The sequence below is a fragment of the Urocampus carinirostris genome, chromosome 1 (genome assembly GCF_059441175.1).
Source record: "Urocampus carinirostris isolate Australia breed hairy pipefish chromosome 1, RoL_Ucar_1.0, whole genome shotgun sequence".
Lineage (NCBI taxonomy): Eukaryota > Metazoa > Chordata > Actinopteri > Syngnathiformes > Syngnathidae > Urocampus > Urocampus carinirostris.
In genome coordinates, this window is record NC_142349.1 from 70072373 (window position 1) to 70097578 (window position 25206).

The 25206-nt window shown below is 42.2% G+C and overlaps 1 protein-coding gene across 5 annotated transcripts in view; it reads left to right on the forward strand.

Annotated features, from left to right (window-relative positions):
• Positions 1 to 25206, forward strand: part of astn1 (astrotactin 1) — a 542394-nt gene that overhangs the window by 271174 nt on the left and 246014 nt on the right. For all 5 annotated transcript variants that reach the window (XM_088349931.1, XM_088349940.1, XM_088349956.1 and 2 more), the window contains exon 16: positions 12059 to 12163. In XM_088349931.1, the coding sequence (XP_088206057.1) occupies positions 12059 to 12163 (105 nt within the window). The remainder of the gene's footprint in view (positions 1 to 12058; positions 12164 to 25206) is intronic.

Sequence of the window (25206 nt, forward strand, 5' to 3'; positions counted from 1 at the left end):
ACCCACTAAGACGTGGCAAGAACCATGCCTGCCCTTTTGGCGCCAACTGCCGCGAACTCTGATTGGCTCCCGATCAGTATTCGTACCCAGTACGGTGTGTCCCCTTTTGTCAGTCCGTCTGCAAACCTCAGTTAACACGAGGGAAGCATTTTTCGACCTTGACTCCCACCTGTCCCGTTTTTTGCTCTCATCTGTCCCCCGGCTTCGACCTGTTTTTGTCCCCGACCACATCTTCTCTACTATTCTGGCTTACAACTCGCTTCCGACCACGTCTTTGCTCTCCTGTCCCAGCTACTGACCCATTTTTCCATCGCCGACACCGCCATCGCTCGCCACGGAAGTTCCACTTCCGCGTTCGGAGCACAATCCAAGTTTCAGAGCGACCTGCTTCCAGCATCCAGCAATCACCGGATCATGGGCGCAACCCTTTCTCTCTCTGTGTGAGAAATGCAACGCAAGTGGGTCCTGTCTCCGTGCTGCTCCATTAATAAGCCCAGTCCTGTCACTCTCCTGTTGTCAGTCCGTCAGCAAACTTCTGTTGTTACAAAGCAAGCATTTTGACTCTGACTCTTGTGGGTCCTGCTTTTTGCACCCGTTTTTCCACCCATCCATTCCTGATCTCACCGTTTGTCTCTGGCTTCGACCTGTTTTTGACCCCGACCGCGTTTGCTCTCCCGTCCCAGCTTTTGCTCTCCTGTGCTGGCTATCGACCTGTTTTTCCGTCCTTGACACCGCCATCTCCCGCTACGGAAGATCCACTTCCGTGTTCGGATCACGATCCGGTTGCATGAGCGGCTTGCTTCCCTCGTCCAGCGAGCACCGGATCGTGAGTAAATTTTACGCAATTGGGTCTACGCTTGTGCTGGTCGTGACAAAATATCGCCATTTTATTTGTAGACAGCGCATTGGTTAGCGCGTATGCGGCACAGTTCTAAGGTCTTGGGAACCTCCTGTGTGGGTTCCAATCCAGCTACCGGACTTCCTGTGCGGAGTTTGTGTGTTCTCCCCGTGCTTGCGTTGGTTTCCTCCGGGCACTCCGGTTCCCTCTCACATTCCAAAAACATGCATGTCAGGTTAATTGGTCGGTCCAAATTGTCCCTAGGTGTGAATGAGCGAGCGAGCTGTCTGTCCCTGTGTGCCCTGCGATTGGCTGGCAACCAGTTCAGGGTGTCCCCTGCCCCCTGCCCGATGATTGCTGGGATGGGCTCCAGCACCACCGCGACCCTACTGAGGATAAGAGGTGCAGCTTAATGAGATGAGATGAGACATATTTAGTGCTTTCTGCGAGAAGTTTCTGTATTTTTGTATTGGCTGTATTTTACTTGTATTTTAACTGTACATTTTTAACTGTCCTTTTCTTTTTTTTGTACGTTTTTTTTTTTGTTTTTTTTGTTTTTTGCTTTCACACAACAAATGCTACTCATGTTTAAGAAACAAGCCCAAACCAACTATCTTGGAACTCTCAGCACTTTGGTGGAACCACATCCAAGAGGCTTTTGCTTGGCCTTCACACTGTCAACAAGAAGAGAGATTATGAACTTGGGGTGTTTGCAAAGTGAAGTGCAGTCAAATTAATCATTGTGTCCGACAACGGGAGCAAAAGGCCCCAGGGCTAAAAGGGAGACAAGGCCTTTCAGCAAGAAGAAGAATATGCTGCAGTACTCTTGTGTTTTGGGCTTGTTCCTTTTAACTAAGGGATGTGGGGACTGGGCAGGCACCAGCAAGGTTATGCAGCAGCAGTGTGCTCTCTCTCAATGCACAAGGGATTCTGTCTCTCCCTTAAGAGAGGATAAATGAAGTGTAGCAGAAGGTGAGGACAAAGCTATAATATCACGTGAACGACATGTCTTTTTCATCCATTTTTAGGTAATGTCAACATATCTAGTACAGTGGAACCTCGGTTCTCGACCATAATCCGTTCCAGAACCCTGTTCAAAAACCAAAATCATTTTTCCCATCAAAACTAATGTAAATCGTTTTAATCCGTTCCAACACCCTGAATGTTTACCTTGAATGTTTAACGTAAACTTAAACCTAACCCAGGGTAATCGTACGTTCGCGTTATCGTAATCTTCCGTACGAAAGATTACGCTAACATGAACGTGTACGAATAAAAAAAAAAAAAATCAGGTCGTTTACAAGTCATTTAGCACCCGGGTCTCCACAACAAGTGGTGAGCGGTTCATTGGAAAGGGGGCTCCGTTCCAACACCCTTGATGTCGGGCTCTGTTCCAACACCCTGAATGTTTACTGAATGTTTAACGTAAACTTAAAGCTAACCCATAAAGAAAAGAATTATGAATAGGATTTCTTACCTTTGTGGTGGTCAGCAGAAGGCGCAGATGGACGGTGGTGCTATTATTTCTTTCTTAAATGCAATCGTTGCACGCACTACTTTTCTTTTTTCACCCTTAGCAACTTTGCTGCTTGCACTGACTTTCTTCGGAGGCATAATAAGGGGCTAAAACATAGTAGCTCAGGAGGTAGAGCGCTCGTCTTGGGATCAAGGGATCCCAGTTCGAATCCCGGCTCGTCCGTGTTACATGTCGAAGTGTCCTTGGGTAAGACACTGAACCCCTAATACCCCCGATAAGCAGGTTAGCGCCTTACATGGCTGCAAGGCCGCTATTGGGAAATGTGGAGCACATTGTAAAGCGCTTTGGGGAGTCATTGACTTGAAAAGCGCTATATAAAAAGCAGATCATTTCATTTCATTTCATAAAACACCCGTATACCGCTCAGCACCGCACCCTAGCGTACGCACTCACGCGGCGTTCGAATTCCGATTTTTTGACCGAACAGCGAAGCAAGAATTTCTCGAAATTTTTGGTCGGACTCCGATTCGTTCAAACTGATAGGCGTTCGAAAACCGAGGTCAGACACGAGGTCCACTGTATTCGAAAAATACTGAAAAGCATTTTTGACTCTAGGAGCCATAAAACCAATTTGTTGTTGACAGCGGGCCACACTATTTTAAAACAAAATGCAACCAAACTGCCAAACCTGCTCTCCAAACCAAAGCTAATTCTTCCGCGCATTTTATTTCCCTGTGTGAAGTTTGTTGATTTTATAAAATATATGAAATAATAATAATAATCATCATATATCTTCAAACATATCTCTTAAAATGTGTCTCCTTCCTTTAGTATCGCCAAGGTTCATTTTGGACATTTTGTTGTGAATAATGGTTGCAAAACAAGGTGAGGGCAGAGTTCTTTCGTAAAAATGTCATTAAATTTTGCAAAGTAGAAGGATATAGATGTATTTACTTCAACCGTGTGACATGGTCACAGTTTTAAGCTTGGGAGTCGAGTTTTCTTTATGTGTCATTCCAATTTATATATGCAAATATTTGATGACTTCAAAATCTAAAAACAATGGTCTGTAACAAACACTTTGGCTCGTCAGGTTTTTTAATCCTGCCAACCAAATGAAATTGGTACTGGAGTAGTAGTGGAACTGAGCAAGCGTGTGGATAAGAGAGTACTCGGTTGGGTCGGACACAAGGAGATGATGGACAAGAAGCGAATGTTGAAGAGGATCTACAGAGCAGAAGTCAATGGAAGGAGACCAAGAGGAAGGCCGCAATCGACGTGGATGGATGGTGTTATGAGGGCACTGCAGGAAATAGGTCTAAATATAGTGGAAGCTATAGCTCCTGTTGGTGATAGGAATGAGTGAAGAGGTGTTGTGAAAGAATAGTGGGATGTTTGGATGTGTTCTAAGGGATGGGCAGGGCACCTGTATGATGCGGCAGGGGTAAACCAGCGAAAGCCACACTTAGATGCGTTAAACAAGTGAATTACCTCCAAGCCAAATGTATTCACGAAAAGAGTCACAGCTGTATGTTGCTTACTCCTGATTTAGACTTCCACACTTAATTTACATCCACATTATTTTGTAATGCCAATGCAGAATGCGGTAGCCCGCACCTTAATCCTTGTAGTCAAGTCAAGACGAGTCATGTTTATTTGTACAGCCCTTAATCACAAAGAGTCTCATAGGCCTGCACAGACCACAGATTATTGCAAACCACAGACTATTATGACATCATCCCCTGATCTAAAACCTACATGAGGGCAGATAATACACAGATATTGTTAACATGAAATATAGGTTATTCATATGCAGGGTTGGGTAGGTTTCCTTTAACTGGATTACTTTCAATTACTTTTGGATTACTGCAATACCAAATATGCTAATAAAAGACAAAAGACACTAAATATGAATAAAATTACTAAATTTTTTGCAGGCTTGGGGAGTAACAGAACACATGGAACGGCAAAAATGATGTTGGCAAGCTGTTTGGATTTATTTTCATTTTGTTTCCGTCGCATTTTATGTTAGTTTTGCCGGAGATCAAAGAGATCTAAGCCAGGAGAGAAAGCTTAGCACGTGTTGTGAGTCATAATTTAAAGTAATCCAGTTAAAGTAACCCTACCTAACCCTTTTCATATGCTATATAATAGAACTGTGTTTTAGGCCTAGATTTAAATAGCTCCACTGAGGTTGCAGGTTGAATCCCAGGGGAAAGAGCATTCCACAGCACCGGGGCCCGGATGTAGAACGTCCGAGAACCTATTGATTTATTCTTAGTTCCTGGGATCACTATTAGACCAGCATTTTCAGAGCTAAGGCTTGGACCGGAACATAGGGGGAAATTAAATTTGAAAGATATGAGGGAGCAAGTCCATGCATGGTTTTGTATACGACCAACAGAACCTTAAAATCACATCTTAAGTTAACAGGGAGCCAATGCAGGTTAGCTAAAATAGGGGTCATGTGATCAAACTTTCTTGTCTTAGTTAAAAGCCTCGCACCAGCATTTTGTACCAGCTGAAGGCTCTTGATTTTGGACTTCGGGAGACCGGAGAGTAGTGCATTACAGTCATCGAGATGGGAATTAACAAACGCATGAATTATAATCTCCGCATCCGACTGAGACAGCATAGGGCAAATTTTAGCAATGTTGATAAGATGGAAGAAAGCTGTTCTAGTAATATTCTTCACGTGTGTTTGAAAGGACAGATCGGGGTCAAATATGACACCTAATTTTTTAAACTGACTCACTCTGGGTGATATTACATTTGTCAATGTTCAGAGCCTCTTTTTCCACACCCAACTGCAACGTATAGTAAATCTCAGAAAGAAGAATATTAAGATACCTTGTGGGTGTGCAGCAGCACATGTTAAGGCCATGGTGATATATGGCCATAATCCTAGACCTGCAGCAGCACATACTTTCTCCATGAGACGAGATGATTTATATCCCCCCGCTATGCACATCGTAGGACATAAATGATGATAATCTAAAAGTTCACGATACATACGAAATTTTGCGGCTCCGGCTAGAATAAACGAGGCGTGCGCCTGAATAAGTCCGGCTTTGCGTGTGCTTTATTAAAAACCTCTAAAAGTGACATTAGCCTTTTCCAGCAGCTGCCCTATTGTTTTATTGTCTGCTCCTATCTTCGGTGTTTTTTCTTCCCGTTTTGACAACTACATTATGGATTACTTCTATCCTATGGGACATGGGTTTTAGCGCACAAAAATGCGTGTATTCAAGGCATTTCAACTCCTTGCCCTGAAGAATTCTCGTGCCGGCGTGATGAAGGGGCCTATCGTGGAAGAATAGCCGGAGCTAGCGAAGCGGCTAGCGGCGTTATAAGTCTTCGGTACCATAGCATTCCGGACGCTAACGTGTAGCCACCCGGAGCTACCCGGAGCTATCCGGCTTCAACGCCGCTAAACAGAGACACGAAAGCCGGGGGGAATCGGAGAGGAGGCGGACTTGCTAACACGAGGTGGTGTATCCCTGGATTTTCACAAAGAAAAGTTTTCCATCTGCCGCAGGGATGTCGAACTTTTGGACTGGCGTGACGTCATCCGCTCCGCTACAAGCACCCCTAGGGCATCATGTTAATCTGTTAATAAACAACGGGGTAGACTGCTGGAAGTGTGAATTTCCCTACGGGGATGAATAAAGTATCTATCTATCTATCTATTTATCTCTATCCATTTGTGAGAAAGAGAGCAGGGCAAGGCAAACAATTCCAGTAAGAATTGGGGACATATTAAATCTCGCTGTGTTATCACTTCAAGGCACATTCTAGTTGTGAAATACAGGGAACATTCCCTCTAATTTTCCTTACGGGTCTGAACGTTCACACAAAGTCGGTGAGCAACGCTTGAAACAACAGTGAGCAACGGCAATCCCAAGTGTGGCAACTAAGTCATTATCAAACATGTCCAAAACTTGACATCAAGTTACTTTTTGCTGAGTTTCTGGCAATGCAAAAAAAAAAAAATCACTTTTGAATGAGTTGATTATTGTATTATTGCAATGGTTGTACGGCCTACAAACGTCATTTGTTTTTACAACAATTCTTTCACAAGATTTTCTTTTTTTTTTTTTTCCTGGTATCTTTTGACGCATAATACTAACATTTTTGGGGGCTTATTTAGTTGGTTGCACGATACAGAACTGTATTTAATCACATTTTTTTGGGTGGAAGTACAATGTTGGCAACAAGATTCACTTGATAATTATTTTGAATGCAACACAAACTTGTTCTTCGTTTTTTTCTTTTTTTTTAATTCCTTTAAAAAAATCTCATTGTGTTTATTTTTTTCCGAGCTACTACTTTTTTCTTTTTGTTCTCTATTGGCTTTTTTTCCTTTGTTTCTTAATGTTCTTTTTTCCGGCTTTTCTCAGCTTATCACTACTTTTTCATTTTGTATTTTTTTGGTTTTTTGTTCTATCACCCCCCCCCCCCCCTCTTCCTTTAAGCCATTAAGCGTACAATTTTACATAATAGTTGGTCAAAAACAACCTGAAGAGCCGTTTGGGACCCGAAAGAGCCGGTTGTCTTTAGTGAGCCGAGCCGAAGGAGCCGGTTCTCGAAAAACATTTCAACTTCGTTCGACTTTGACTTCAAAATACTGCATTTAGAAAACAGCGTCAGGGGAACCCGTGTATTTTTACCTTCATGCACTGTAACTTTGACTTAATTTGCTTCTTAATTAGCAATTTCGAGCCCTGATTTTTGTGCGCTGGCTAGATTTTCTTGTGCGCAGAAAATGTGCAGGCAGTGTTCGATTGCGTACGCGCACAGCTTAGAGGGAACACTAGTTGTGACACAACAATGTTGTTGATAATATCTCAAAAACAGTCACCACAAAAATCATAATCAGGCAATTTGAAGTGTTACTGCGGTGTTATGGACTAGCATCAATGATGTGAATGCTTTATTGGCCAGGGTTCACAATAATGATGCTAATTTTAATGTGCATGCTAGCAACAGAGCTCTGTAGATCCTCTTCAACATTCACTCCTCATCCATCCTCTCCATGTGTCCAAACTAACCGAGTACTCTCTTATCCACACGCTTGCTCAGTTCCAGGAATCTACAGAGCAGAAGTAAATGGAAGGAGACCAAGAGGAAGGCCGCAATTGGCGTGGATGGATGGTGTTATGAGGGCACTGCAGGAAAGAGGTCTAAATATAATGGAAGCTAAAGCTCTTGTTGGTGATAGGAATGAGTGGAGAGGTGTTGTAAAAAGATAGTGGAATATTTAGACGTGTTCTAAGGGATGGACAGGGCACCTGTTTGATGCAGCAGGGGTAAACCAGTGAAAGCTGTCGAACCCTGCTGTTGAACAGAAGAGCGTGTTGTGTCACCCTGACCCGAGTGACACGGCCGCTTTCTGGTGTCCCTTTTCATCTGGAGGGACGAAAGCATGACCGACTTGGGTGCCGAGGTTGGGTAGGGTTACTTTAACTTGATTACTTTCAACTACTTTTGGATTACTCCAATACCAAATACGCTAATAAGCGACAAAATAAACTAAATACCAATCAAATTATGACTCACAACACGCGGTAAGCTTTCTCTCCTGGCTTTGATCTCATTGATCTCCGGCAAAACGAACATAAAATGCGACAGAAACAAAATGAAAATAAATCCAAACAGCTTGCCAATATCATTTTTGCCGTTCCACGTTCCACAAAATTGAGTCATTTTATTCATATTTCGTTTCTTTTGTATTTTATTAGCATATTTGGTATTGGAGTAATCCAAAAGTAATTGAAAGTAATCCAGTTAAAGTAACCCTACCCAACCCTGTGTGTTCAGAGCCTCCAATCTCTGTTCTCTAAATTCAGAAAATCATCTTCTTGGCCTGACTTAGTGATGTTAATTCCATGTTGTATCTGCTTGAGCTGACAGAATGTCGAAAAACAGTCGAACCAAAATAGGCATCTGAAGCTCCATGTTCTAGCGAGATGACACACAAGCCAGATGGAGAAGCTGCAAAGATACATCGGGGCTGCATCCGAGGGCGAAGGTTTCCAAACAGTCTTGGCATGCGGGAGGATTTCGAATAGCAAGAGGAGGATAATGTCATGCAACTTATCCGCTGTGCTGCTCTGTGTGCAGGGCAAAATCAGCATCAGGCAAATGGGAGGTGGTCCATCCGTGTCAAGCTGTCGAAAATGTAAAGCAGCTGTTGATCCGTGATGCAGGGGGAACCACGTACGCATAAAATCATGGATGGTGTGCAACCAATGTTCCCTGTAATTTTCCACAGTCTGAGCGTTCTCACAAAGTCGGTGAGCAACGCTTAAAACAACAGTGAGCAACCATAATCCCAAATGTGGCAAGATAATTAATTATCAAACATGTCCAAAACTTAACATCAAGTTATATTTTGCTGAGTTTCCGGCAATGCAAAATTGAATGAATTGACTCATGTACTATTGCAAAGGTTGTACGGCCTACAAACGTCGTTTGTTCTTACAATTATTTCACAAGATATCCATTTCTTTTTATTTCCTGATATATTTTGTCGCATAATATTAACATTTTTGGGGGCTTATTTAGTCGGTTGTTAGATACAGAACTGTACTTAATCACATTTTTAGTGGAAGTACAATGTTGGCAACAAGATTCACTTGATATCATTGGAAATTATTTGAATGCAACACAAATTTTTATTCTTTTTTCGGTGTTTTTTTTCTACTTTTTTTTTAATTCCTTTAAAAAAAATCTCGTTGTGTTTATTTTTTCCGAGCTGTTACTTTTTTCTTTTTGTTATCTATTTACTTTTTTCCTACATTTCTTTCTTTTCTTTTTTTCTGGCTTTTTCTTTTTTTTTTCTTTTTCACTACTTTTTCATTTTAGTATTTTTTTCTTTTTTGTTCTATCCCCTCCTTCCTTTAAGTCATTTTGTGCATAATCGTTGGTGATGTTGGGATGAAAGAAGGAAAAACAACCCGAAGAGCCGTTTAGGACCCGAATGAGCCGGTTCCTTTTAGTGAGCCGAGCCGAAGAAGCCGGTTCCCAACAAACTCTACTAACTTTACTCAACTTCGTTCTACTTCGACTCGACTTCAAAATACCGCATTTAGGACACAACGTCAGGGGAACCCGTGTATTTTGACCTTCATGCACTGTAACTTTGACTCAAGTCGCTTCTTAAACAGTAATGTTGAGCCCTGATTTTTGTGCGCTGGCTAGTTTTTCTTGTGCGCTGAGAATGTCCGAGCAGTGCGCAATTGCGCACGCGCGCATCTTAGAGGGATCACTGTGTGCAACATAAGTGTATTTTTGTTTAATGATGTTCTGGAATTACTGCACACGTGGCAATGTATTTCCAGTAGCTGTATGAATAAACAGTAGCAGTAGCACAGGAGGTAGAGCGCTCGTCTTGGGATCAAAGGATCCCAGTTCGAATCCCGGCTCGTCCGTGTTACATGTCGAAGTGTCCTCGGGTAAGACACTGAACCTCTAATACCCCCAATAAGCAGGTTAGCGCCTTACATGGCTGCAAGGCCGCTATTGGGAAATGTGGAGCACATTGTAAAGCGCTTTGGGAAGTCATTGACTTGAAAAGCGCTATATAAATGCAGATCAGCAAGAAAAATACTAATAATCTGCCTGCTAGAATAGCAACAGAATATAAAACGTGCAGTGTATGTGCAATGTGTCGGTTATCTAAAATTCGGTTTAAAAATATCCCTGTTTTTCCAAGCGGATGCTGACTTTTACTTTCATGTAACGTGGAACAACCTACATTCTTCCGTAGCTCTCCTTCCTCACTATATCTAAATATTGACATTCCCTGTGCGTTTCATTTGAGGTTGCGCCGAGGCGTGTGTGCCTTTACTTGATCTCAAACCGATGAATTTATCATGCTTCTTTTTTTTTTTTTTTTTTACCGTATCTACACGTGTGCATGTTCCTTTGCTATTCATCAGGTTTAATAAACAAGACCCAGGTATAAAGCTAACCTTTGAGCTATCACTTGACTGTCACATCCAATGAGCTGTGGAGATGTCCCTTTTGCTACACGGTTGAGTACTTATATAAGTAGAGTACTGTATGTTCCGGACGATAAGTAGCAGTGTTTTTCAAAGGTTTGCGGGGTGTGTGCATTTTACTATGGAGCCATTTGCGTGTAAAGGGTTACTTTAACTGGATTACTTTCAATTGCTTTTGGATTACTCCAACACCAAATATGCTAATGAAAGACACAATAAACTAAATATGGATAATATTACTAAATTGTGTGCAGGCTTGGGGAGTAACGGAATACATGGAACGGCAAAAATGATGTTGGCAAGCTTTTTGGATTTATTTTTATTTTGTTTCCGTCGCATTTTATGTTCGTTTTGCCGGAGATCAAAGAGATCAAAGCCAGGAGAGAAAGCTTACCACGTGTTGTGAGTCATCATTTTATTAAAAGTAATTGAAAGTAATCAAGTTAAAGCAACCCTACCCAACCCTGCATGTGGAGTCATGATAACTGATGTTACTTATCTGTGCCCGGCAACTGCCGCGGGTTCTGATTGGCTCCCCTGTCACGATTTGTTTGTCTGTGAACCTCAGTGTACACTAGGCAATCCTTTTTCGACCCTGACCCCCACCTGCCCCGTTTTTGTTCCCGTCTGTCGCCGGCTACGACCCGTTCTTATCTTGACCACGTCTACTCTCCCGACCCAACTTACCACCCGTTTTTTATCCCGACCATGTCTACTCTCCCGTCCCAACCTACGCCCCGTTTCTGACCCTGACCAGGTTTTTGCTCTCCTGTCCCGGCTATCGACCTGTCTCTCCGTTCTTGACACTGCCATCGCTCGCTACGGAAAATCCACTTCCCTGTTCGGATCATAATCCGAGTACGAGAGCGACTTGTTTCCCGCGCCTAGCGAACACCAGCAGCCCTTCCTCTTTCCTTTACTAAAACTTGTGAGAAACGTTACGCAATTGGGTCTTGTCTCTGTACTTGTCATGACAAATCTGGGTTTCTGGTGAAAGGAAGTAAGGAAAATAAAATAACGAGTCAAAACCTAAATGAGCATTTTCAGTGCAAATTACATGACAATTACATGAGTTATTATTGTATCTTTTTAATATTTGGTAATATTTTGTTAAGTTGCTTACTGTCACGGTTGTCATGGCACCCAATTGGCCCCGCCCGTGTGGTGCGGCTGGTTGACAGATTGGCTTTCTGTCTATTTTAAGATCAGCGCTCTCACGCTTCCTTTGTCAGCCCGTCAAAGAACTTCTGCCCTGCAAGACGTGGGTTCTGACTCGGTCCTGTTCCTTTTGTTATTTCTTGTCCGGTATTGTTCCCGTTTATTTTGTCCTGTTTAATTTCAGTTTCTAGTTTTGATTCCGTCTATTTTTGTCCTGTTTATTATTTTCTCTAGTTTCCGTTCCCGTCTGGTTTCTCCTGTTTATTTTTAATATCCTGATTCATTATATATCCTGCCTGTGCCGTCCTGTCCGGTAGCGACCCATCTGTCCAATATCAACCCGGGCAATTGGAATCGATCTTGTCGGTCTCTGGCTTCCTGTCCTTCCACGCCAGACCGCTGCCTAACGTGCATGACTCCCTATTACCTGTAAAATAAAAGGCTTGTGTGAGAACGCCACGCGTTTGGGTCCTGATCCTGTTCTGGTTTTTGACACTTTCATGATGAAAAAGTGTGAACACTCAAGTTGTACACGATGCATATTAATCCTGTATTTGTGTTGGTTGTGTTTCCTTGTAGGCATGGTTAACTACAGCGAAGTGTCCGGCTACCCCCTGGTGCAGCGTTGGAATCTTCGTTCTGTGCTCTACCATGTCAAACTCAATCAGTGGGTCTTATCTCAAGGTAAATATGAAATAAAAAACAGCAAAATGTGCCAAGCAATTCAACCACTAGGAAGTCAACTTGGTTTCAGTAAGCTTGTATTTCAGCATGTACTTAAAGTATGAGAGTAAAATCGGAAACAATTTATCAGCAGTCTGAAAATGGAACAATTGAATTAACCAATGACAATAAACTCTTTGGCTAAATTTCCAGAAAAAAAAATGTTTGTTTTAAAGGGCACAACAGTGAAACATTGATGAACATGTGTTTCTCAAAATGTGGACATCATATTGAATACAAGGGTTTGAACACTAAAACCGAAACGTATACCCAAGGCTTGTGAAACCACGTTTATGGATTGCCTAAACCATATTAATCCTAGCATTGAAGCTAATAGCTAGCAAGCAGTTATCTCCATGGTGGCACTACACCACAATTGTTCTGGGTAGCCAGTTGTTTTCAGAACCTGAACAGACGGTAGACCCAAATGTGTAATGTTTTCACGCCAAACTTTACTGACGGGAGCAGGGCAGTTATGCGCGGGAACAAAAACGCCAGCGTTTCGGTAATCGCTGGGCAGAAGAAGCGGAAAAGAGTAGTCAGGTGCGGGGAAAACAGGAAGCCAGGGGCAGACGAGCAGGATACAGAACAGGATGGGACAGAACGGGATCGATACCGGATACAAGATACACAAGCAGGATACCAGACAGGACGGGATAAACGGGATCAATACCTGGGTACAGGATACATGAGCAAGATATAGGTGAGGACGGGACAGACAGGATCGATACCACATACAGGATATCGGACAGGATGGGACTGATACTGGACACAGGATACACGAGCTGGATACCGGACAGGTTGGGACAGGCGGGATTGATACCGGATACAAGATACACGAGCAGGATACTGGACAGGATAGGACAGACGGGATCGATACCTGGATAAAGGATACATGAGCAAGATACAGGTGAGGACGGGACAGACGGGATCGATCCCGGATACAGGAGACCAGACAGGACGGTACAGGCAGTATAGATACCGGATGCAGGATACATGAGCAAGATACCGGGCAGGACGGGACAGACGGGATCGATACTGGATACACGAGCAGGATCCTGGACTGGACGGGATCGATACAGGACAGGATGGATGCTTGATACCGGACAGGACGAGACAGAGTCAAAATGCTTGCCTGGCAAGTGAAGAGGTTCATTGACGGACTGAACAGGAGTGAATGAGAGCACTGAGTTTAAACAGGAGGGGAGCCAATCAGGCAACGAGCAGCAGATGGCGCCAAACGAGCGGGCACAGGTGAGGACGATGGGTAATCGTGACAGTTTTGCAATTATGACTTGAAAAAAGTCCAGAGAGGAAAATTAATGATTGATTAGATTTCTGTTATATCTGCCGATACAGAATTTAATCCCCCAAAAATATATCATAGTTTTCCAATTTGTGTTTATGAATAGATACGCACAATGGTTTGTATGTTTTTGTTGAGGAGGGGTACACTGGGAACCAAAACTGGCACCAAAACAAAAACATTTGCTCATTTTTGTTTTTTTATTTTTTTTATTTATTATTTTTTTTAATATGTTGTTCAGCAGGCAAGATGAAACACTCTAGTGCACTGGATTTAGCCCACGGGCCATACTTTGCCCACCCCTTCACTAAGGGGATATTGAGGAAGACCCTTCACACAAAAATATTATTTTTGATGATGATTTATGTTTAATTCATTCAATGGCTGCCCAATTAAAATCGACGGCGTATTTAACTGTCACTAGCAGTAATCGGGTTAATTCACTATTTTTATTTGTTTTTTCCATTACCACGACACAATCACAATCGACCAATGAAATTAGAACTAGATGGTAATTCATATCATAGCCATTTTGTAAGTTAATGGTGTTATTAATCGATTATAGACTTTCATATTGCATCAGTTCAGGTCAGATTTGAGTAATGCTTGTATTGATCCTTTGAAATAAGAAACCCAAAGCAGTATATTAATATGATATCTGTTGATTTATGAGATGTGTGCAAATATGTTAGATTTAAGTTTTTAGGAGTGAGCAGATGGGTATCCAAATGAAAACAATTTAGTAAAATTGATTAAACAATACAGTGGTTAGCGCTTGCGCGGCACAGTTCACGTCATGGAAACCTGTCGTGGGTTCAAATCCAGCTTCAGACTTCCTGTGCGGAGTTTGTATGTTTCCTCCGGGCACTCCGGTTTCCTCCCACGTTCCAAAAACATGCATTCCAGGTGAATTGGCCGGTCCAAATTGTCCCTAGGTGTGAATGAGCGAATGAGTTGTCTGTCCCTGTGTGCCCTGCGATTGGCCGGCAACCAGTTCAGGGTGTCCCCTGCCCACTACCTGGAGATGGCTGGGATGGGCTCCAGCCCCCCCGCGACCCTAATGAGGATAAGCGGTATGGCAAATGAGATGAGATGAGAATTAAACAATACACGTTTTTGTTTCATATATTGATAATTGAGCTGATTTAAAATAGGTTTCATTAATTTTATATTTATTTTCAGTAAAAACAAAAAATGTGCCAACTGTGCTGATAGGTTTATAGTTTAGTAGACATTTGAAATTAGGAGAGCTTCAACAAACCAGAACGGCTGTGGACTATAAGAGCATAACCTGAATTAAGATGTAAAACCATTTTTGAGGTGGCATGTCCGTTTAGTGGCAGGGTTATTAGCACAGGACAATGGAAAACCCAAAGAGAGAGACTGAGAAAAACTTGTTCTGGCCTGGGAGAGTAGAATGTCTTTCTGGGAAAGCTGCTCAGTCAGGAAAACCAAAAATGGCAAGTCAGCTTTTTTTGGGGTAGTTTACACATCTGGGGTATAGGACTGCCTGCAAAAGATGATGTTGAGATCCAAGGTCGTTCTGTTCTGGGAGAGTGGAATGTCTTTCTGGAGGAAAATGCTGAGTAAACCTAAACCGAAAGTTGGATTTTTAGGGCATTTTTCACTTCTAGAGTGTTGGGAATTAATTAATTCACCCAACAATTTATGCGTGCTCGTTTCTTGAGGGGAAAATGAACAGGCAACACGACATTTTCACACGGGGGCAGATTAAATTTCCCTAACAAAAGAACTAAGTGAACGATATCAAAGACGGCCAAAGAAGCGACATTGGAGTCTCTGGAAAGCCCTCTTCTGAAGTCGTTTAGCTTTCTCTTCTTGGCCCACGTCTCCCCACAAGATAGCGTCTCTGCTCCTCCAATGGGCAGGCCAAGGAATTGTTTTGCGCCCACCGTTCTCACAACACAGCGCCTTCTTCTCAAAACAACGCCTGCAGTCCTCCGTCAGAGTCTTGTGATCAGAATTCCCTAGACAAAATATTCTGCATTTGGAACAGCCTCATTGAACTAAAGCCCAGTCAGTGAATATATTGCATTGCACTCAATAAATGTAACTTGTATTCAATCGTATAAAATCCTTTATAGTCAAACGTATAAAATCCTTCAAGAGTAACCTACCCGACTGCCTGTGAAAGATTGTGATCATATCTAAACTCCCTCCCTTTTCTTGGCTGGTCAGACACACAAAAGTATATAAATACAAATTTAGATCCCAAATAAAACATCATCACCACCCTCGGTTTGCATGCGGTTGAAGTATAAACTTGTAAGGAGAACAAGAGATGACTGTACAAAAAAAACCCTAACAATGCCAAATTGTACATCATGTCAAGAACCGGAACAGGAGGAGAACCCAAATGCGTGACGTTTATTACACAAGCTTTTATTATACACGTAATGAGGCAGTCATGCACGTTAACACAACGCCAGTGATTCGGCGATCGCTGGGCGAAAGAAGAAAGACAGAAGTCTGGCGTGGAACAACACGAAGCCAGAGACCAACAAGATCAATACCAATTACATGAGCCGATACCGGACAGTTGATGTTGATACCGGACCGAACGGGATCGAAAGGGTTGATAACAGATATAGGAGACTGGAGACAGGACGAGAGTGACGGGCATGAAAACAGACACTGGAGACCGGAGACTGAAATCAAAATAGGACGAAACAAACGGGATCGAAACCAGACAGGATACACAAACGGGAAATCGGACAGAGTCAAAACCCACGTTTGGCGGGTGCAGAGGTCCGTTGACGGACTGACAAAGGGTGAGTGTACTGAGCTTAAATAGAAAGGAAGCCAATCTGTCAAAGAGCCACAGCTGGTGCCAATTGAGCGCCATGGCAACCGTGACACATCTGTTTTAAAAGCCCTCCCTTGAGCCCTTTCTTTTTTTATTAAATCGCCTAGGTTACATAAAAGAAAACTGTCCTAAACAGTGTGGAAATCAAAGAAAAGCAACATGAAGCATAGGTCTCCCAGAACCAGAACAAATGGTAGACCCAATCGCGTAACGTTTCTCACAAGTTTATTGAAATATAGAGGAAAGGCAGCGCCCGCGGCCCGGTGTCTGCTGAACGCAGGAAGCGAGCCGCTCACAGAATTGAAACGTGTTCCAAATGCAGAAGTGGATCATCCAGAGCCGGAGATCGTAGCGTAGTAGACAGAAAAACAGTTTGTTAGCCGGGACGGGAGATCAGAACGTGGTTGGGGTAAAAAAAAAAAAAAAAAAACGGTCGTTACCTGGGACGGGAGATTAAAACGTGGTCGGGGTCAAAAAACGGGTCGTAGCGGGAGACAAACGGGGAAATCAGGAAGGGACGAGTGGAAAACGGGTGAAAAACGGGACAGACGGGAGTCAGAGTCAAAAAATGCTTGCCTTGTGAAAACAGAGGTTGGCTGACGGACTGACAACAGGCGAGTGAAAGGACTGATCTTAAGTAGGACGAGGAACCAATCAGGTAACCAGCAGCAGCTGGCGCCCAACGAGCAGGCACCGGTGGGTGTAATGAGTAATCATGACAAGGTCATTCATAAACTATAGAATAGAAGTGTGTGGATTTAAACAGCCCCACTGAGGTTACAGATCGAATCTCAGGGGACAGACCATTCCACAACACCAGGGCCCGAATGGAGAATCCTCTGAAAACTGCAGTTTTCTTCTTGACTCGTAGACCAGCATTTTCACAGCAAAGGCTCCGGAACATAGTCCATGCATGAAAAATCCAAATAACAAATTGGCATTTCATACAATCTTAATTGCAGTTGTCCATTATTAATACTACAAAAAAGTATCACTTACCAGATTTGGAATTTGACATTTTGAAAGGTTGTTTTGGGGTACTGTAATCTCCTGTTCTCCTTGTGAATCCATAAGTCATTGATATATCCTCTTCTTTGTTTGAGTGTCTACTAAACTAGAAACCTATCACATATGTAACAATTTTGCGATGTGGAGATTAACAGAATACAGTGGAGCCTCGCTAGTTTGCGGTTCCACTTTTGCGGGTTCAGAGCTACGCGGGTCTAAAAAATATTTCCTTCTCAATAAAAGCATTTATTGACTTGACGCCATTGAACGCGAGCTTATGTCAACTGAGGACACGGTGTGGACACTCTTATTGTGAAGGGGAGGGGGAGGCCCTGACACAATGCTTAGTCATTGCCACCCCCCCCCCCCCCCCGCCCCCCTTTTAACTCCTCCCACCTCACCCCCTTCTTATGTGGCGCTCAGTTTATCATGGAGGAACTCGGCTATGCGACGTAAGTATATTCTCTTCCGTCAAATTTCATCTCAAGTGTGACTTTATTATACCAAAAGCGAGCGGTTGTTTGTACTACCTAAACACGGCTAATTGTGTGTGGTTTCGTGTCTTTGTTGTAAAAGCCGTTCGATGGCGCTAGCTAAAGTATGTTGTTATTGTCGCAAGGTAGCTCTTTCACTTTCATTAAAATGAACACAGACCATTTTTTGAACTGTTGTTTCCCAAAACGCTTCACACACACTCATCAAATATCACATTTTCACTGTTTTTATTTTCAATATGTAACCGGTAGTGTTAACACGCGAAATAAGCTGCGATGGCTGCATGTGGTTGAGAGCGGTTCATACAATCATACTGAATGGTTCGTAGTGGTTTCGCCGCAGTCCTATTCCGTGTACATACCGTAAATTCCGGACTATGAGCCGCTACTTTTTCCCCAAACTTTCAACCCTGCGGCTTATTCAGTGATGCGGCCAATTTATGTCATTTTTCTAACGGCCGCCAGCGGCGCTCGAGTACAAAAGGTAAGATTTAGACTGCAACTTCTTAGCTTGTGCACAAATTAATTTAGCATAGACATATCCTCATCATGCAAATTGCAAAAAGAAAGGCACATGACGCAACTTTCAAGCCAAACGCAATCGAGCCATCCGATGTAAAAGGAAGCAGAGCTACCGCTCGTAGCCTTTACTTTGCGAGCGTGATGCTAGCGTGCTTGCGTGTTTTAGAAAAAGGGAGCGTGGGACGACGTCTATGTGACAAAGTCTCTTTCCCATACTGAAGGAAGACGACTGATGACCTCAGTGATAAGGAGGAAAATGAGGAAGATTTACTGGGGTTTTGGGGTTTTTAAGGGTTATTGATCTATCTTCGTTATTCATTATTCATTATCCGTTATCGGTCAGTTCATAATACGCTACAAAGCCTAGGAGCCGGGACACTTACTCTCAGCCATAAGGCCAAGCTAAGGTCCTAGCCCTAAAGCCTTGTTGCGATCATTGCGAATGCACCGTTCCCGGAGGTACTGCAATACCGGGCCGATGCGTGGAGTGGACAGAGCAAGCTCTAAACAATACTGTGCTAACTACAAGTACAGTATGTTTTTTTTAACAGAGCCGTTTACTGTGTTGCGAGCGTGTTGCTAGTAGCGTTTTGCTACCCTTCACAGGCACGGTTTGGGATGAAAGTTATAATATTATTAATAAAGCTTTGAAAACTCTCTCGGTGTACCGTCTTTCTTTGTAAATATGTGTAACCATGTATAATATTTATTTCCAACTGTATATTTTTGTAATGTAATTAGTTTAGAAACTTATTCTTATGATGTTTTGCATGAGCAAATGAGAAAGAAGGGGTGGGGCAAACGCGGGCTGACGGGGAGTGGAGTAAAGGTGAGACGTGTTTGTGGACGCGCCAGACAATAGTGGATATATATTTTTCCCACCCTTACCTTTGGAAATATACACTTTTTTCCTTGGATTACTTTCAACGGGCACCCGGACTCTGCAGGTCTGCATTAAATCTTAAATACCGGTATCATTTTCCATTCATTTTGCCGGCTGTGGTCTTTGGACTGCATCGGGTATGGGATAATTCCGTGTTTGTATTGCCTTTTTTCAATGTGGGCGCATGCGGCTAATTTACAGGTGCGGCTTGTGTATGTACAAAATTGGCAATCCCCCGAAATGTGGTGGATGCGGCTTATAATCAGGTTTGTCTATAGTCCGGAATTTACGGTACAACATATTTTACTTTTTTTTTTTTTTTTTATGACATGATTTTCAATCTCTCTCTTTCTCTCTCTCTACTCGTATTCTATATGGTGTACTGTATACAGGGGGGGTATACTGTATACCTGTATACGTTTTTTTAAGCATTTTTGAAGGGGCGTCGCTACTTCGCGGATTTTCAGTTTTTGCGGGTGGTCTTGGTCCCCATTAACAGCGATAAGCGAGGGATTACTGTATCTCTAAAATGTGTAAATGTGCTTTGAATGTGAGTAAATGGATGGGTGACTGGGAAAACGAGGCTACACAACAGACTGTGTGTACATGTTTTTATTTCCCGGTGTTTTTTTTTATTTTTTATTTATTTTTTTGCCGGCAATTTGTCAGATTACAAAGCCTTGTTTTCCGAGCGGCACCGATAGATGGTGACAGCGTCTGCCTTGCACACCTCTCGGGCTAAAAGAACTGTTGATAGGTATTTAGTCAAACAAGGTTTCCTCTAAACTGGCTCCTGGCTGCTGTTGGGGATTATACTGAAGGATGTCAGGATCCCCCCCCCCCCCCCCCCCTGCAGAGTTCCTTCTAAGCTGCGCGCGTGCGCAATTGCACACTGCTCGAACATTCTTAGCGCACAAGAAAATCTAGCCAGCGCACAATTTGAGGGCTCAAAATTGATAATTAGAGAAGCGACTCAAGTCAAAGTTACAGTGCATGAATGTAAAAATACACGGGTTCCCCCGACGTTGTGACCTAAATGCGGTATTTTGAAGTCGAGTCGAAGGAGAACGAAGTTGAGTAAAGTTAGTAGAGTTTGTCGGGGAACCGGCTTCTTCGGCTCGGCTCACTAAATGAAACCGCTCATTCAGGTCCTAAACGGCTCTTCGGGTTGTTTTTGCTTCTTTAATCCCAACATGACCAATGTTATGTAAAATTATGCACACAATGACTTAAAGGAATGGGGGAATAGAATTAAAAAGAAAAAAAATATCAAAATGAAAAAGTTGTGAAAAGCTGAGGAAAAAAAGACACAAAAGGAAGAGAAAAAAAGAAGGAACATTTTAGAAAAAAAGCCAGAAAATAAAGAAATTTGGGAAAAGAGTAAATAGAGAACAAAAAGAAAAAGTAACAGCTCGGAAAAAATAAACACAATGAGATTTTTTTAAAGGAATTTTAAAAAAAAGTAGAAAAAAAACAGGGAAAAAAGAAGAAAAAGTTTGTGTTGCATTCAAATAATTTCCAATGATATCAAATGAATCTTGTTGCCGACATTGTACTTCCACTAAAAAATGGGATTAAGTACAGTTTTGTATCTTACAACCGACTAAATAAGCCCCCAAAAATGTTAATATTATGCGACAAAATATAAAGGAAATAAAAAGAAATGGATATCTTGTGAAAGAATTGTAAGAACAAACGACGTTTGTAGGCCATACAACCTTTGCAATAGTACATAAGTCAATTCATTCAAAAGAGAAAAATCATTTTGCATTGCCGGAAACTCAGCAAAATATAACTTGATGTCAAGTTTTGGACATGTTTGATCATTAATTATCTTGCCACACTTGGGATTATGGTTGCTCACTGTTGTTTCAAGCGTTGCTCACCGACTTTGTGTGAACGCTCAGACCCGTAAGGAAAATTACAGGGAACATTGCCCCTCTGTATATCTTCCACATTGATAGATAGATAGATAGATAGATAGATAGATAGATAGATAGATAGACAGACAGACAGACAGACAGACAGACAGACAGACAGACAGACAGACAGACAGACAGACAGACAGACAGACAGACAGACAGACACTTTATTCATCCCCGCAGGGAAATTCACACTAAATACTGTTTCTGGTTTCAGGGTAATGGCACTTTTGCTATTTAGTCGCCTTAACATGAAACGTGCCACGGAAGGTCCTATTTTAATGGACTTTACTGTGAAATGCCTTTAGGGGAGCATACTGTACAGTCTAAAACACATGTGTCAAACAGGCGGCCCGCGGGCCAGATCAGGCCCACTAAGGGATTGAATCCGGCCCGCGAGACAACACTCAGAGAAGCGCAAGAGAAAAACAAGCTGCTGGTTGAAATATGTCAACTAGATGTTGCCAGGTGCCTCTCACAAAGAGACTGTACTTGTGTTTATTTATCTCTCTCTCTCTCTGTGTCTCTCTCTGTGTCTCTCTCTCTTTTTCACCCCTTTTCTCCCACTCTGTCTCTGTGTCTGTGTCTCTCTTTTTCTCTTCCTTCGCTGCTCTTTGTCTCTTTCGCTCCCTGTGTCTTTTTACCTCTTTTGCTCTAACTTCAGAGATTCAGATTCAGATATACTTTATTGTCATTCTTGTACACATGTATACAGAACGAAACGTCGATACATCTGACCCGCACTGTTTCCTTGAATGTACAGATATAAATAAAATGTTGTACTGAGTATTGAAGTACTAATAATATACTAAATAATTATAGCTATGTATAGTATTTTACAGTAGTGCAAAGAGTGCAAGAGGAGCAGCTATCCAGATGTGCAAAATGGGCAGTCACTATACAATAACAATAACACTGGAATGAGGAGATCAGATGTCTTTCTTTTCTCTTTCTCTTTCTCTCTTCCTACCCTTCGGGCTTTCTTTTCTCTTTTCTCTCCTTCTGTCTTTCTCTTTCTATTTGGATTTCTTTCTTCCTCTCCATTTATTTTCCCCCTCTCTCACGACTTTTTATCTTTTGTTTCTCCCTCTCTCTCCCTCTCTCTCTTTTTCTTTCTTTGCCCCGCCCTCTTTCCTTTTCCCTCCCTTTTTCTCTTATTTCTTTATCTCTTTTTTTCTTTCTCTACTAGTCCGGCCCCCGACGGAATGTTTGTTCTATCATGTGGCCCCCGAGTTAAAATGAGTTAGACACCCCTGGTCTAAAAGCTGCTCCATACCCTTTTGCTCTCTTTCTGCCTTTTCTCTCTTCGGCTCATCGTATTTGAAAAGCCACCGGAGGGGGAGCGATTACAAGGTTTTTACATTCGAAAGTAAAGCACCCATTGCTCAGCTCGTCTCCCACTTCAACGGATGCTTAATTGAATTTTAGAGGGGAAATAAGAGCAGACGGGTGCGGGTGTTTGAGTTGAGTTATTAACACCAGCTCTTCGGGAAATGATCATGATTACACACTGTTGCGCTTTTTTGCCTTTCGGGTATTTGGTGCGGGTATGTGAGGCTGAGCACATAGAAATATTGATCTTCGGATCAGTGAGTCACATTGATCATCCAGGCATCCATTTTTCATAATGCATGTTCTCATTAGTGTTGCCAGCACATCTCACAGCTAGGGTTGGGTAGGGTTCCTTTAACTGGATTACTTTCAATTACTTTTGGGTTACTCCGATACCAAATATGCTAATAAAAAACAAAAGAAACTAAATATGAATAAAATTATGACTCACAACACATGGTAAGCTTTCTCTCCTGGCTTTGATCTCTTTGATATCTGGCAAAACTAACATAAAATGCAGGGTTGGGTAAAGTTACTTTAACTGGATTACTTTCAATTACTTTTGGATTACTCAGATACCAAATATGCTAATAAAAGACAAAAGAAACTAAATATGAATAAAATGATGACTCACAACACGTGGTAAGCTTTCTCTCCTGGCTTTGATCTCTTTGATCTCTGGCAAAACTAACATAAAATGCAGGGTTGGGTAGGGTTACTTTAACTGGATTACTCTCAATTACTTTTGGGTTACTCCAATACCAAATATGCTACTAAAAGACAAAATAAACTAAATATGAATAAAATGATGACTCACAACACGTGGTAAGCTTTCTCTCCTGGCTTTGATCTCTTTGATCTCTGGCAAAACTAACATAAAATGCAGGGTTGAGTAGGGTTACTTTAACTGGATTACTCTCAATGACTTTTGGATTACTCCAATACCAAATATGCTAATAAAAGACAAAAGAAACTAAATATGAATAAAATGACAAAATTGTGTGAAGGCTTTGGGAGTAACGGATTACATGGAACGGCAAAAATGATGTTGGCAAGCTGTTTGGATTTATTTTCATTTTTTTTCTGTCGCATTTGATGTTAGTTTTGCCGGATATCAAAGAGATCAAAGCCAGGAGAGAAAGCTTACCACATGTTGTGAGTCATCATTGTATTCATATTTAGTTGCTTTTGTATTTTATTAGCATATTTGGTATTGGAGTCATCCAAAAGTAATTGAAAGTAATCAAGTTAAAGTAACCCTACCCAACCCTGCTCACAGCGCACAAACTACCGTAAATTCCGGACTATAAGGTGCACCTCATTATAAGCCGCACCCACTGCAATTCGGGAGGAAAACCAACTTTGTACATACACAAGCCGCATCGGTATATTAGCCGCATGCGTCCACATCAAATAATGGATTTATTTTGATTGAATAATTTTATTGACGGGGAGATTTTGTATAGGTTTATCATTCTACAACCTTAAGCAATTATCCATTATCTATTATTTGTCGATTCTTGATACATTGCAAAGCCAATAGGCCGAGACACTTGCTCCCAACTAGGGAACTGGATCAAGGTCTTAGCCAAAACACCAAGAATATATGAGAGTTGGGGTTTTCAAGGGTTATTGTTCTATCTTCGTTATTCATTATCCATTATCCGTTATCGGTCAGTTCATAATACGCTACAAAGCCAAGGAGCCGGGACTCTTACTCTCAGCCAAAAGGCCAAGCTAAGGTCCTAGCCCTAAAGCCTTGCTGCGGTCATTGCGAAAGCACCGTTCCCGGAGGTACTGCAATACCGGGCCGATGCGTGGAGTGGACAGAGCAAGCTCTAGAGTTATTGCGGGGGGTTTTGGGGTTTTTAAGGGTTATTGTTCTATCTTCGTCATTCATTATCCATTATCCGTTATCGGTCAGTTCATAATACGCTACAAAGCCTAGGAGCCGGGACACTTACTCTTAGCCAAAAGGCCAAGCTAAGGTCCTAGCCCTAAAGCCTTGCTGCAATCATTGTCATGCTCTGAAAAGCTTACTTTTATAGCACCGTTCCCGAAGGCACTGCGATTCCGGGCCGATACCTGGAGTGAACAGAGCAAGCTACTTATCATTTGATGCAGACCTGCAGAGTCGGGGTCCCTGTTGAAAGTAATCCATGGAAAAAAAAGTGTATATTTCCAAAGGCAAGGGTGGGAAAAATATATATCCACTATCGTCTCCCGCGTTCACAAACACTCACCTTTACCCGTCCCTAGTTCCCATCAGCCCGCGTTTGCTCCGCCCCTTTTTTGTTATTCGCCCGTGAAAATCAGCATGTGTCTCAAATAAATACATTACAAAAATATACAGTTGCAAATACATATTATACATGGTTACACATATTTACAAAGAAAGACTGTACACCGAGAGAGTTTTCAAAGCTTTAATAATAATAATATAACTTTCATCCCAATCCGCGCCTTTGAAAAGTACCAACACGCTACTATGAATACGCTCGCAACGCATCAAACGTACCTGTTAATAATCATACCGTAATTGTTAAATTCACCGTATACTGTCCTTATCTTCCTCACTAAAACTGTCACCTTAAGAGGTGTCTTCTCGCCATCTGAAAGAACCTTGATCTAAAAGACAGTTTTTGCATAAACTAAGAAGATGAAGTCCTAGACGCACGTGTTCCACCGGTCTAAATCATAAGCGGCCGCT